This window comes from Penicillium soppii, assembly GCF_028829465.1.
Source record: "Penicillium soppii strain IBT 18220 chromosome Unknown utg000003l, whole genome shotgun sequence".
Lineage (NCBI taxonomy): Eukaryota > Fungi > Ascomycota > Eurotiomycetes > Eurotiales > Aspergillaceae > Penicillium > Penicillium soppii.
In genome coordinates, this window is record NW_026643233.1 from 1,477,936 (window position 1) to 1,492,001 (window position 14,066).

Genomic DNA, 14,066 nt, shown 5'->3' on the forward strand with positions numbered 1-14,066 from the left:
TGTGCAAAGAAAGATGCCAAATCAGCATCATTTGCACCAGAGCGGCCCAAGCCTAGCAAATCGTCTTGTAGAACGCCAGCCTCCCCACCATATCCTTTACATCAACGCCTTTATGTCCATTGAGAATGAAAAGTGTTAAAGCAAGCCACCCAGAGTTCATTTCGTAATCATCAGAATCCAGCGATTCGAAGCTGCTATGTCAGTCGTGAGTTTGATTGTTTTGACGTGCACATGTCAAGGTCGTTCATTCAGATCAAGTGTGGCCATTCGCAAGGTCTTCAAGCTCCTCATCTTCTTCGTCCTCGTCCTCGTCCTCTTCGTCGTCACCCCGGAGATTTGGCTGCTCTGTCTCCGGAATGAATGGCTCAGCCTCCCAGCCTTCCTGGCCTGGAGCGGAGCCATTTCTATTTTCATCTTCCCTGCTCGCGGTATAAAACTCCGGAAATGCGATGCGCATCAGCTGTACATGCTGCTCAACGACGTATTGCATAAGATTGCTAACGGGCAGGGATGAATGCATGCGTTTCTCTGCCTCCATGAGCTCGATTTTCATCTGCATGTCCCAGTCGTGCTCGCCGGCGTGATTGCCAATGAGTTGCTTGCGCTCGTCTCCATCGGGCATTGAAAAGACCTTGTCACACCCGGGCATGCCGCAGGCCCATATAGCAGATGGCTTTTCCATGGGCTCTTCGACATCCTGCGAGGTATATGTAGCTGGAGTCGGTTCTCGCCCCGGAGACGGTAAACTCGGCTGTGTGGTTGAAGAAGATACAGAAGGAGTCTGAAGCTTGTCTTTGAACAGGATTTTCATTAGAGAGGAGCCGGCGCCACTCGATGAAGCTGATAGGAAGGACCGAGTTCGAGGTCTAGAGGCTGAGAATGGATCCCTGATCAACTCGTGACCTCGGGTCTTGCTAGGTGTTTCAATGTCTTCCATTTCATCAGTGTCATCCTGCTCTTCCTCTTCGTCGTCGGGCTCATCCGTCTGTTGGATTGTGAAGGTATTGCGATTTCGTTTCCCGGTGACTTTGTTAGAGACCGTGGTGACCCTCGGACGTAGTACAGACTTCTGGGTCCGACCGAAACGTTCATCGTCGCTGGATTCCTCACCGGAATTTAGAGGGGTGAGGAGTGCACGCGGTAAAGGTGCAGATTTTGAGGCTGCATTGGTGAGTTCGCGATGAATGACGTAGCGAGACCACCTGAAGCCAGGCGCATCTTCTTCGTCCATCATTTCAATCACGGCAGTCGCTCTGGCAGCAATTATTTTTTGAGCGTCATCATTGCTGAAAGAAAAGCGCTCCGACAAGCGTTCTGTGAGGAGATCGAGATGCAACCGACGCTTTGCCAAGTGGCCTTCTTCTTTGAGGTCCTTGAGCAGCCGGTAGATTGCACCGGCTTGTGATTTAGAGATAGCAACCGGCTCATGCCGGGGGGTTGAGACTTCGGGTTCATCCTTAGCTTCGTCTTCTTCGGATGAGGGTGAAAGCTCCTCCATAAGTCGGTTGTAATCATCGTTGAATTGGCGTCGTAGGTGAATGAATACATTCGTACTCTGCCACTCTACACCTGCATCACCTTGGATCATACAGCGCAATAAGAAGGCAGCATGTGTCGCAAATACTTCAGCTGACTCTTCTCGAGTTTCGCATGAGCCATAAGAATGATATGTGTACTGTTCACAGAGGCTCCGGAAAGAGGGATTGATTTGCCTTTTGCCTTGCTTGTGTCTGTCGACCAAGAAATATAGTATGTCGATTGCCTGGACCATGCGGTTGTATGTGGGTTGGAATCCCTTGGCCGGTGAAATGATATTGTACCATCCCGCCTTACCGGCAACCCAAAGCTCGATACTTTTATCCTCTGTTTGACCGTAGGCATAGTGTGTAACTTCGTCGATGATAATGCGTTTCGGAGGATTGTCGGGGTTGAGCACTACAGAGTGACGGGTTAACAATCTGGTTGATAACGACCTGTAACTTAACTGATACGAACCTAAATGCTCATGTGTCTCAGGAAGCTTCTCTAAGCAACCGATCACCTGGACTGGGTTTTGTTCTGTGGCTTCAAGTAAGTTTGCATAAAGCATCTTCCCCGGTTTCAGAACTTTGACCTCAGTCAGGCCGAACTCCCACCAATCGTTTTCATCAGTGATGGAGGGATCAGTGGGAGCAAGGACGGTTTCTTCGCGAGATGTCATGGTGGAATTAGCATTTTGGGTGTCGCAGGAAAGATAGAAGATACGGAAATAAGTTAAAAGTGAAGTAAATGATAGGATGATAGAAGAAGAAGGGACTTTCTAACGTGTGAACAACTCTCGAAGTTGTTGACAGTCGTCTTCGAACGGTAAATTACAGATACATACATATGTAAGTTACGATCAATTACACCCTCGTGCCTGGCCATCACGTGCTGTATACTTATGTAAGAAGGTTATATACTTATATACTGATCCATCTATATAGTTCTTATATGTTCACTATAATTGAGAGAGAGAAAGAAAGACGTCTAACATGATGTTTAGAATGGCATTTAGAGAGATTCACCTTCAGCATAACGCTCGGTCTGGGCCCTTAATATACATATGTAATCAGTATCATTTTGAATTCATAGAACAATATTGAAACATAAAAGTAACCAATCATATTTATTTCCGGCACTTTATGTATATTACTTACTATCCATTGAGATCTCTTCTAGAACAAGGATTTTGAGGTAACAAATATAGAACTCTGATACTGTGGGAACTATGTCAGAGGAACAGTTTCAAGCTTAGAAGCAACGCTGCCATTGGTTTTGATATACACCTAGGCAATGAACCTTGGGGTTCTAGAGATAGTCATGAAAAAAGGGTTCTCAACTTTCGGTCTTACGGAAAATCCCTTAAAAGAAAGTAAGAAACATCCATCTTGTTTAATCTATAATTCCAATTCTCTAAAACTTAGTGTTCAAAAAATTAGATGTAGGCCGTACGGAGTAGTTGTATAGTGCTCTGCCAAGGCGGAACGATCTCGACCAAAGATCTTTTTTCCATCTCAGATAAACGCTCACCTCTCCAGATGCCATTTCCTCCAGGCTTTCGACTTTTTCGCCAAACAATGTCAGGCGAGAAGATCCGTGAAGGCGTTTTCGGTAATTTTCATCCAAACCCAAAGCCAACTTGATCTGACCTATTCGATAGCCGTCCACAAGCCGCAAGGCGTCACCTCCGCGGACGTAATCCGCACCCTGCAGAAACACTTCAACCCCTCCAAGACCTTCAAGCCATGGTTGGAAGAAGAGCGCGAGCGCCGCAACCGAGAGAGTGGATTCCAGCGCAAACGTCGCCGCCACCAACGCCTAGAAGTCAAGATCGGCCACGGCGGAACCTTGGACCCGCTCGCGACGGGCGTGCTCATCACCGGCATTGGCAAGGGTACAAAGTCGCTCCAGGATTTCCTTGCTTGCACAAAAAGTTACGAGACTGTCGTCACTTTTGGCGCTGAGACCGATACCTTCGACTGCCTTGGAAAAGTCGTGCGCCGCGCGCCCTATGAACATATTACACGCGAAGCGGTGGAGAAGGCACTAGGTCAGTTCCGTGGAAAAATCATGCAGCAGCCGCCGATTTTCTCTGCGCTGCGCGTGAATGGAAAGAAGCTGTACGAGTATGCGCGTGAGGGCAAGATGCCACCTGTTGAGATTAAGCACCGACCTGTGGAGGTTTTGAACATGGAGATTGTGGAGTGGTATGAGTCCGGAACGCATAGCTTCCAATTGCCCAAGGAGGAAATGACTGGTGATGAGAAGGCCGTTGCGGAAAAGCTTCTTGATCAGGGAGCTTCGACCCCAGCCGAAGGTGGTGAAGCTGCAAAGGAAGATCCCGAGGCTTCATCGTCCACCAAGCGGAAGTCGCCGCCTCCGGCCGACGAAGTGAAGGATGAGAGTGCGGAAGCTGCCAAGAAGCAGAAACTATCAGAGACTGAGGCAGCCCCCACAGCACCAGAATCCAGTGCCCCCGAGGCTGCAGCAGAGCCTGCAGCGACGGAAACTCCTGCTGAGCCCGAGCAGCCTAAGTACCAGCCTCCAGCTGTGAAGATCAAGATGACCGTCACATCGGGCTTCTATGTTCGCTCGCTGGCCCACGACTTGGGTAAAGCCGTTGGTAGCTGCGGTCTGATGAGCGAGCTGGTGCGCAGTCGTCAGGGTGATTTCGTGCTCTCCCCCGAAAAGATTTTAGAGTATAAGGACCTTGAAGCAGGCGAAGAAGTCTGGGGACCCAAGGTGGAGAAGTTCTTGCAGGAGTGGGAGGACAAGAGGCTTGCCAAGGCTGAGGCTGAAGCTGAAGGTGCTCAATAGGCGACAGAGCCTCTAAAATGATATATCATTCCAAGGTTGTATAAGTATCTGTAATATAAAACACACCAATAAATTAGATATGGTATCAGCTTGATCTTTGTTTCCCTAGGTATCTACGAGATGATAATACTCAATTATAAGTGCGTCTAGGACATCGGAAGAAAGAGGACAGACAGCTGTTCAGCTTAAGTCCCTACATTCACAAGCAAGATATATAAGAAATCAGAAACTGCCATTTTTGGTTATCCAGACCCAAGCGAGAAAAATAATTACATGATGCACGGTACAAATGCAATTCAAACGACATTAACCCTTCACCTGGAGAGTTTAGTTGCGTCCCTTCGCAGCGGTTCTCTTGCTCTTGCCAGGGCGCTTTGAGCCACCCTTCATCTTCTTAGCAGAGAAGTTGCTCAGATCACCACTGGACGCAGCATCACCGCTCTTAGCATGGCGCTTCTTGCCGCCGAATCCGAACTTGGCGTCCTTCTTCTGGCGCTTGCCACCACCGTCACGGCCACGCTTCTCGGGCTGGCTGGCTTCGTCAACGGCAATATCGAACATATCATTGGCATCGTCGGTAGGAGCAGAGGTGTCAGCCTTGCGCTCTGTAAACATGATGTTAGTAACTATAAATTTGATTAAATGGGGGTTGTAAAAGTCGAAACGTACTCTTCTTCAAGGTGTTGATCTTCTCCAACATCTCGCGCTTCTCCTTGTGTCGCTGTTGCAGCTTGGCGTTTTGCACCTGCTTGCCGAACTTCTTAAGATCACGCTGGCGGCGTGCCTCAGCAGCAGCCTTCTTGCCAGCAGCCTCCTCGTACAGCTTCTTCTTGATCAAGCCCATGTGCTCGTCGTTCTTCACCATCTCGGCGAAGTAATCACCCGGACGGGTGAAGGGAATGCCCTCCTTCTTCAGTAGGCCACGGGCATCGGTAGCAGCAGCCTGGCAGACCTTGTAGAAAGCCAGTTCGCGGTTCAGGTCGTCATTAGGGTCTTCGATCTCGATCGGCTCTTTCGAGACTAGCGAGTTGTGCTCTGAGAATGGGGTCTGGGGGCCAATGAAAGAGATGCGCTTGAGGGCGGCGCTGATCGCGGAGGAGTTGTTGATTGTCAAACGTTGGTGGGGAACGACATCCTCGCGCTCGTCTTCCTCGAGGTCGGAGAGAGGAATGTCTTCTTCCTCCTCTTCGTCCTCCATTTCCTCGTCCTCGTCGACATCTTCTTCTTCCTCTTCTTCTTCCTCCTCGGCGTCAGAGCTGGCGGCCTCTTCCTCCTCCTTCTTCTCCTCCACAACAGGCTTGTCCTCGGGGGTAGAAGCAGTCTTCTTGCTGGCCTTCTTCTTCTCCGCAGCCTTGATCATTTTCTTCTGCTTCTCAGCGTCAAAGTCCCGACCCTTGTGGGCGTCGAGCGCCTGGAGGAGCTTGCTTCGCTTGACCATTTTTGCTTTTTGTGTAAGAACAAAAATAAGATTTTATTTTTGTGATTGCAAAAAGGAATTGAAAGAAGAAAAAGCGACTCGGTATCAAACCCGCATCAGAGAATCCACGGGATTTTTTTGAAATGGCGCCAGTCCTAATTCGGTTAGCCCCACCGATAAGAGCACACTAGTCCGTAAGTAGCAATATATCGGAAATAGTGATGATCCGATTGCTTATCGAGCTCGACTTGTATCGCCCTGTCAACCGCCTCATCTCTACTTGCTTTGAGTTTGTTTGTACAGCTAGTTAATAGTCTCACAATGGCCGAAGATCCTAAATCCCCCTCCCCGGCGAAGCTTTCCCCCAAAACCGAAACGGACTCTCCACTTTCTCAAACGGTAAATTTAATTGGATAGAACCTCCGATCTCATCACTTGCTAACTATACCTGTCACTCAGAACTCCGATGCTCAAGGCCAACTTCATGCTGCCGTAGACGACTTGCTCAACGAACTTCAAAGCAAGTTCGATAATGTCTCCACTGAGATGTTCAGCAAGCGTACGTCATCCCTCAGCACCCGCCAATCTAGATGCTCAAACATGTCAGACTGACTGGTTTTAACTGTATAGTGGACGACATGACCAAGCGTCTCGATGACCTAGAGGCCTCCTTAATCGCATCATCAAGCGCTGCACCGCCAACTCCGTCAAAATAAAATCGCAACTCATTTGTCTATATTCCAAATTTGGCTCTACTTGTCCGAGCATTCTGTTCCGCATGGCGTTCTGGCAGGAGAGTGGTGAGAACTGCATTCCTAGGCTACCCTGCCATGGCCGTATATCGATTTACTACCACGCACCGACAGCGTGCTGCTTCCGTGCATGCATTGAATCGCTCGCCACATGAGCCTTTGTCCTCGTCTGCTTCTTCACGCTTATGCCTTATGACTTCATAGATACCCAATCCAACGTGGTTAATCGTACAGCGGAACCATATCATTCTATCAATTCGCATGGATCACTTTCATCTATCATATACCTAGTAATTGCCGCAAAGGCAAAAGCCTTGTATTCGATTTATCAATTCGATTTATCAATTCGTAGAGTGTACAGCATCAAGCCAATATTTTCGTAGACAAATTCGATACATTCACGTCAAGTCTGTGCTTTGCAGTGATACCAGTCATTGAGTATAGCCAAAGACCAAAGCTTCAAGCGACAAAGTCAGACAACATACACACAAAATTCCCCGAAAGAACAGGGATGAGCATTTAAAGCTCATCGTGCTTCGCGGTGCCAACAAAGCGGCTGAGAATGTTGCTACGGGAGAGAATGTCATCCAGCTTCTCAGGAGCAGAGCCACCCTTAGCCAGGATCTTCTGAAGACGGACGATCTCCTTGGCAGCGTAGCCCTCGTTCTTGCTCAGCTTCTCAGCAGCCTTGACATAGTACTCAGCGTACTTGTCCTCGAGACCCTCAGCAGCCTTCTTAACCTCAACGACGAGCTTGTCGAACTTCTGCGCCGCGACATGCTCGGTGACAATCTTGTCCAGAACGGCGATGGTGCCGGCAACGCTGTCGAGACCACCACCAGGTGCGCGGTGAGTGCCGGCCTTCTGGTTGATGAATTTGATAAATGACTCCTCGGCGCGAGCACCGGAGTAAGTCTCACCCTCGGTGGAGCCCTTGGGGAAGAACTTGATGGTGGGGTATCCGGTGACGCCCTGCTCTTTGGTCAAGGCACGGGAGTTCTCGGCTTCGGCGTCAACCTTGGCAATAACAACCTTGGGCTCGAGGGCGTAGTCATTGGCCAGGGTCTCCCAGGTAGGGGCGAGGCTCTTGCAGTCTGAAGAATCACGACAGTTAGCAAACGAACCAGCGGGCTCAGACCGGTCAATTGGGGTAGTACTTACGTCCACACCAGGGGGCAGTGAAAGCGACCAGCACATCCTTGTCGCCGCCAACGGTGGTCTTGAAAGAAGCATCGTTCAACATCTCAACGTTGCTGGCCTCCTTCTGCGCGGAACGAGGCTTGATGCCAGTCTTCTCTGTGATGAAGGCGGAGAGGCTCTCAATGTCACGACCGCCCTTGTACTCCTCGGGCTTGTCACTCTTTCCATCGAACCACTTCACTGTGGGGAAACCTTGGACGCCGAAGCGCTTGCCCAGAGAGCGGTTCTCATCGGCATCGACCTTGGCGATGGTAACCTTGTCTTCGGCAAAGGCGAAGGTCTGAGCAAGCTCCTCGTAAACGGGGGCGAGGGTCTTGCAGTGGCCGCACCAGGGGGCGAAGAATTCGACTAGCGCAGGCTTGCCGGACTTCAGGACGACATCGTCGAAGTTTGTGGGGATCAGGTCTTTAACTGCGGAGCTTGCGCTGGCGAAGCCGCTGAGGGCTGTGAGGGCACCGACGAGCAGGAAGCTCAGGCGTGCCATGTTGTATAGAGGTTTAGGGTTTTATGAGAATTTTGGGGGAGGTAACAAAGGAATTGGAAGGATGACGGAGTTAAAGCTCGGGGAGACGATGACAAAACAATCCCGAAGAGGCCACTTGGTGCCTCCACTTCGCAGATCATCTACGACTTATCTATATTGTACAATGCGATATCGGTCAATAATACTGAATATTACCTATTTTTGATATGCTCTTTGAATTACTGTTGGGTAGTATTGAATTCCTCGTGTCTGAATTTCTTGTTTTTTTTGTCCTAGATAATAATACACTGGAGAATTGCCAGCATAAGGATTTCGTCGAGCTCATGTACGATTGGAGCTGTTGTCATACAGCCCCAACTTGTGCCAAACGAATAGTGAGCTTGTAAACCAGTAGTCTCCCCATAGAATTTCGTCAAAAGTTGTCCATATCATCGTCTTTCAGACAGCCATTTGTTTGCGTCATCCCAGAACTTAGCTTCCTTGAACTCCCTGCCCGCATTCTGCGTGCCTGCATACACCTGTTTTCATAATTAGCCATTGCTCGATCAAACGCGGATGAAACCGAAATACTAACAGCATCCCACAGCTTGAATGCCAGATCCAAGTTTCCAGTGAAGCTCTCGCTGTGCTGGAACCAATCCTTACCCTTGGCCTTCACATCCGCTCGCGCCTCAGGCGACGTAGGGTTTGCCTGGAGTGGAAGATCGTCAAGGTAGGTACGGACCGCAATCCCCAGTCCACAGTCATTATCGTCAATAAAGGGAATCCTGAGAGAAAGTTAGAACAGACCCCAGGGTGAAAGTGCCATAGTCTGCAGGGAACTTACTTGAAAGCCAACTGGGTCCAGTCTTGACGCTCCCGATCAGCATCGCCGCTGAGAAGCAAACTGGCTAGAACAACCTCAACCAAGTTCCTCAGTGCAGAGCGGACCTCGGAAATCAAAGAGCGATAGCAAAGAAGTTGACGGCTCAGAGGGCCAGAGTATCCAATGCTCTTGTGTTGCAATTTACCGATGCATGCAACACGCGAGACCAGCATGTTGAAAGTCTTGTCATCTTCTGATCCTCTCATAGGACCGCCAGATACATGTGAAAACCAGCGCTTGGTGTTGAGGAGATCCAAACGGAGCATCTCAATGGCAATGAATATGACCTCTTCGAGGTTTTCTGCGGGGTCCACAGCTGACAATGCCTGAAGCAAGCATTGTCCCCACGAAGTGAGCTTGTGCTTGTCGTCAACATATCCGCGAAGTTGCATGAATCGCCACATAACATTAGATAAGATGTCCTCTTGGGAGGAAAGCACCTTTGGGATTGTTAGTCATAAGAGAGCTCCATGTGATCGAATCTTACTCACTGGTGTGTCTTTATTAGCAAACGACTTGGCAGCAAAATCAGAGTCACTCAAACTCTGTACCGCAAATTTGAAGGATCCACGGGGCGCCTGGATGTTCTTGATAGCTTCGGGGAATTTGTCCCCGTGAATTTTCCACGACTGGATGGTTTCCTTTACTGATGGGATGCCCTTGAGGTTAATTGATCGCTCTGAGTCCTCGTCGAACCACGGGCGAATCTGGATCACTTTGGTTTGGTAGAATCGATGAAGCGAGTTTGCCAACAGGCAGATAGACTGAGTTCGAACGGGAGTCAAAATGTCACCCACGAGCTGACGGTAGATCTCGGTATCTTCGGTGCCCAGTGGTAGTGCAACACGAACTTGGCCAGATGTGAGGAAGTTGGGTACATCGGGTCCGATGATTCCCTTGGATAGATAAAAATAAAGCTCCTCGGGGAGTCGTTGTCCGATAAGCTCATGCATGTCAGACGAGGCATTCTCTGCATCCTTGAGGGCCACTCGACCGTCCACATCCATGTACACATGGTGCTTCACAACCATAAAGGCTCTCTTGTACGAATCTGCGTACTGAAGCTCCTGCATCCGGCGATCATCATCGAACTGAGCGCACAGAGTCAAGGCACTTCGTCCAGCCGCGTTGAACATCGGCAACGCATCACGAACGGCAGGAGGTCTTGCGGGGAAACCAGGGTTTTCAAAAAGTGGGCAATGTCTCAGGAATGGTGACCCCAATAGTAAGCAAAAGTCGAGGAATTGTTCATTTGAAAGTCGACCAAGCTCCTCCTGGCAAGTTTGTTTAGTGATCCAGAAGAATTGTGCGGGCTCGGTGTCAACCCGGGTTACAAGCTTATCAAGGTCGAACAAAAGAGCTTCGGAGGGAGCATAAACAGCATCAACAACAGGGTTAGAGCCGCGAGCAAGGTAAGAAAGCTATCCAAAATAGATTGGTCAGTCTCGTGGATTCGGCAAATGTCGCGATGAGTTATTACTCACCTGGGCCGCCGCGCTGTAAGGTGCTACGAAAAAATCGACGCCATTCTGGGACAAAATGCGTTGCAGAAACTTGAAAAGTGTCTCTGGGGGTGGGGTTCCTGGAGGACAGGCTGTGTCAGCGGTGATTGAGAGGCTCGCCAGGTGGCTCGAACGGAATTGGTGCAGGCTCGAGAGCCCCGTCGCCAATTTTTAGACGACAAATAATTGAAGGGAGCCATACCGGCATTGCTGAAGGCATCGACAACCCGATCTGCCTGTTGCTGGTCATAGAGCTCCCAAGCTGCTTCGAAGGAACGCTGCGTTTCGGGATGCGCGCGCTGCTCTCTCTTGCCAAATTCCAAACCATTAAAGACAAAAATGCAACCAACACCAAGATTTTTGAAAATCTGTAGTTCTTTCTCAATATTAGCCCTCAAGGCGAAGGGGAAGCCACCTAGCGCGCCTAGAAGCGCCTCGCGGGTTGACTGGTTCAAGAGGTGTTGGTTGATGTAGTGCGACGCATCGATACCGAGAACAGTATCTTTCAAAGCGGAGAGGGGTAGGGAGTGGGTGCGGCCCACGATCCATTCGTCGAGAGGAGGGACTATTCGATCTCATGTTAGCTGCGATTGCGGGATTGCGGAGATCAGGGTAGGCCTACTCGGCATGGCGGTGACGAGCTGAAAGCACGGCTAGAGCCGGGCATCAAAGCCCAAGGATAAAACAAAAAGATATATCACGGATCTGAAGAGCGTATTGAGAGCTCCAGGACCTTAAGGATGATAGCTGGGATGGGCGGGAGGATCGAAAGGCAAGATCATGAGGGGGGAAGGCGGAGTTGGCCTTTTGTTTTTTTTGGGCCCCTTCCCTGCATCACATCGTCACATCACCCCGACTGTTGTTTCCGTCAATCTTTCCTTTACTTTTGGCATTCTATGACTATTTGTTTGTGCTGTTCAAGTTCAATTCCTTCTTAAATATAATATATGAGCTACCTATATAAGGGTTATAGTGTAGTCACCTATTTCTATGAATAGAAACATCGAATCCATGAACGTTTATAAATACATAGGCGTCGCTATCACAGAGCTAGTAATTATATACTCAATTAAGCATTTGAACTCGGGCTATGACTCGGACTTAAGAGCTTACTCAAGATATGAACCACATTGGGCATACAAAGGACTTTCCTTCATAAAAGTCATTAGGTTTACTCACTATAGCTCAACTCTAGCAGAGGCAACGCACTAGCTTCATACCTACATATACGTATCAATTGAGATCCTAGTCTACATCCCACTTTGCTTGTACACTGCCACCAGCTAACATAGCTCCTATTTGAACTAGAGTGATCGATCGACCATAATTAATGGTGTAACATTTAACCATCTTGTACCAGCAGAAGATATCAACCCTAGCGTCCTCATTCATTTCATAAAAGTAACTCAGATAAGAAAGCTCTGAACAAACTACATAATTAAAGCAACCTACATTATTACACATGTAGATATTCACGGATGTCGCCTAAGCTCGGGGATTTGACGGGGTCGAGTGATGAACGACAAACCCCCATTGGTTGAGCTGATTATCGCTCCGATATTGACGATACGCGATAGGCCCACTAATGGGTATATGTCTCTCTCAACCCCTCTGGTACAACTTAGCTCTCTGGAAACATCACTTTCTCGAAATGGCAGATACTACCCCAATCGAGCTTCCCGTCATTGACATCTCCAACCCCCATGACCCCGCTGTGGGGAAGGCCATGTTGGAAGCCGCTGCCAAGTATGGGTTTTTATACGTCAACAGCAAAGGCACCGACTTTACCGTTAACGATGTGGACCGTGGGTTTGAATTGGTAATATGACTTTGTTATATCCATATCATATACGTACACCAACTAACCATTCTTATAGTCGAAGAAGTTCTTTGCATCTCCTGCACAAGAGAAGAAGACATGTCGGATCCAGCCAAATGTTTGTGACAAGGCCGAGTACCGGACACTATATCAAAACCATGCAATCTGACAAGACCTCTACAGAACCGCGGCTGGTCAGGAATGCACATTGAAACCCTGGACCCCGAGAACCAGCGGGTACGTCAAGTCTCATTCCCATATTATGGGATATAATCGACGCTTGATTGATCTGACATGTTGATAGACCGGAGATTTCAAAGAGTACGATGAACGATACGCTCACCACTAATAACACAATGAAAACCGACTAACCACCCACCAGAGCCATGAACTTCGGCGATTTCAAAAACGGCAAAGCCCAACAACCTCTCCCACCCTCGCTAGCCCCCCACGAGGAAGAAATTAACGCATTCGCCGAGCTCTGCAACAAGACATGCACTCGAATCCTGACCCTACTAGCGCTAGGCCTTGAGGTGCGTGAAGTTACCCCAGACAGACATATTGCACACTTACACACAAATATACAACCCAAATCCTACTGTATTTATACTAAACCGCCCCAGATCCCAGAAGACTTCTTTACAACCCGACACGACCCGCGCAGCGGTTCAACAGGCAGCATCCTACGGTACCTGTACTACCCGTCGATCTTCTCCCCTTCAACAGCCGCGTACGCGCACGACAAAGACGTGCGAGCAGGCGCGCACTCCGACTACGGCAGCATCACGCTGCTATTCCAGCGGGCCGGACAGCCCGGGCTGGAGATCTTCACGCCGGAGGGCACGTGGGCGCCTGTGCCGATTGTGCCTGGTAGCAGTGCCGAGGCGGCGGAGTATCCTTTTCCGCCGATTCTGGTGAATATCGGAGACTTGCTTAGTTACTGGACTGATGGGCTGCTGAAGTCGACTGTGCATCGGGTTGTGTTTCCGCTGGCTGAGCAGATGAGTCCGAATCCGCAAGATCGGTATACGCTTGTTTATTTCTGCCATCCTGTTGATGCTACGGAGCTGGTGCCTGTTCCTGGGGAGGTGGTGAAGGGGCATCGGGAGAGGACTGGGGGCATTGTTGGGAAGGTTGGGTTTGGGGGTGGGGCGGGGAGCTTGGGGCCTGGGAAGAAGGCTTTGACGGCGCATGAGCATCTTATGTCGAGGTTGGAGGCGACTTATGGGTTTAGTAAGGAGGCGTGAAAGATAGGTTATGGGATGGCTACTGTACTGGGTATGTCTTTTACAGGAAAGCTGAGATGTGGGTATAGTCGTTTGTAAGACTCAAAATATGAAATTATAAGAAAACGCCGGTGCCGTTGAGGCAAAGTGCAAAAACTAACAAGAGAGAAATCCCCCGGACATAAATCAGAATCATAGATGGGATGTGCACCAAAATAGAATGCTTCAGATGGCGGGGACATGACCGAGATGATCGGCAATGCTGCCTGCCCATCTACTGACATAGGAAAATCGTGACAGCACAATTAGTTATGGAAGGAAACGTAATGATCCCAACGAAACAAAGGCAAAGGGAATAGATCCCATGATGAGGGATGAAGAATGAGATGTACAGTCATGAGATGGATATGAGCAGATGAAAAAAGAAAGGGCTCGCAAACAACGGCCCCACGTCAATAAACCA

The 14,066-nt window shown here is 49.2% G+C and overlaps 7 protein-coding genes across 7 annotated transcripts; 3 read left to right on the plus strand and 4 right to left on the minus strand.

The window, feature by feature from the left end:
• Positions 1 to 253: 253 nt before the first annotated feature.
• On the minus strand, positions 254 to 2,200 carry N7529_002698 (uncharacterized protein; the record flags this gene model as incomplete). Its single annotated transcript, XM_057238226.1, has 1 exon — positions 254 to 2,200. One exon carries the CDS (start codon positions 2,198 to 2,200, stop codon positions 254 to 256), a length of 1,947 nt encoding a protein of 648 aa, XP_057100837.1.
• Positions 2,201 to 3,098: 898 nt separating this feature from the next.
• N7529_002699 (pseudouridine synthase PUS4) lies at positions 3,099 to 4,338 on the plus strand (the record flags this gene model as incomplete). The annotated part of the gene is made up of 2 exons (XM_057238227.1): positions 3,099 to 3,132; positions 3,182 to 4,338. The coding sequence occupies 2 exons, from the start codon at positions 3,099 to 3,101 to the stop codon at positions 4,336 to 4,338; spliced, it is 1,191 nt and encodes a 396-aa protein (XP_057100838.1).
• A 327-nt stretch (positions 4,339 to 4,665) lies between these two features.
• On the minus strand, positions 4,666 to 5,776 carry N7529_002700 (EBP2 family rRNA-processing protein; the record flags this gene model as incomplete). The annotated part of the gene is made up of 2 exons (XM_057238228.1): positions 4,666 to 4,943; positions 5,008 to 5,776. 2 exons carry the CDS (start codon positions 5,774 to 5,776, stop codon positions 4,666 to 4,668), a joined length of 1,047 nt encoding a protein of 348 aa, XP_057100839.1.
• Positions 5,777 to 6,076: 300 nt separating this feature from the next.
• On the plus strand, positions 6,077 to 6,471 carry N7529_002701 (heat shock factor-binding 1 family protein; the record flags this gene model as incomplete). Its single annotated transcript, XM_057238229.1, is given in 3 exon segments — positions 6,077 to 6,154; positions 6,173 to 6,314; positions 6,386 to 6,471. The coding sequence occupies 3 exon segments, from the start codon at positions 6,077 to 6,079 to the stop codon at positions 6,469 to 6,471; spliced, it is 306 nt and encodes a 101-aa protein (XP_057100840.1).
• A 555-nt stretch (positions 6,472 to 7,026) lies between these two features.
• N7529_002702 (protein disulfide isomerase family protein) lies at positions 7,027 to 8,191 on the minus strand (the record flags this gene model as incomplete). The annotated part of the gene is made up of 2 exons (XM_057238230.1): positions 7,027 to 7,601; positions 7,669 to 8,191. 2 exons carry the CDS (start codon positions 8,189 to 8,191, stop codon positions 7,027 to 7,029), a joined length of 1,098 nt encoding a protein of 365 aa, XP_057100841.1.
• Positions 8,192 to 8,619: 428 nt separating this feature from the next.
• N7529_002703 (MKT1 family protein) lies at positions 8,620 to 11,187 on the minus strand (the record flags this gene model as incomplete). The annotated part of the gene is made up of 7 exons (XM_057238231.1): positions 8,620 to 8,709; positions 8,766 to 8,958; positions 9,018 to 9,496; positions 9,548 to 10,477; positions 10,541 to 10,638; positions 10,761 to 11,123; positions 11,181 to 11,187. The coding sequence occupies 7 exons, from the start codon at positions 11,185 to 11,187 to the stop codon at positions 8,620 to 8,622; spliced, it is 2,160 nt and encodes a 719-aa protein (XP_057100842.1).
• Positions 11,188 to 12,209: 1,022 nt separating this feature from the next.
• N7529_002704 (uncharacterized protein) lies at positions 12,210 to 13,624 on the plus strand (the record flags this gene model as incomplete). Its single annotated transcript, XM_057238232.1, has 6 exons — positions 12,210 to 12,377; positions 12,436 to 12,495; positions 12,561 to 12,614; positions 12,682 to 12,698; positions 12,760 to 12,910; positions 13,001 to 13,624. 6 exons carry the CDS (start codon positions 12,210 to 12,212, stop codon positions 13,622 to 13,624), a joined length of 1,074 nt encoding a protein of 357 aa, XP_057100843.1.
• Positions 13,625 to 14,066: the final 442 nt, after the last annotated feature.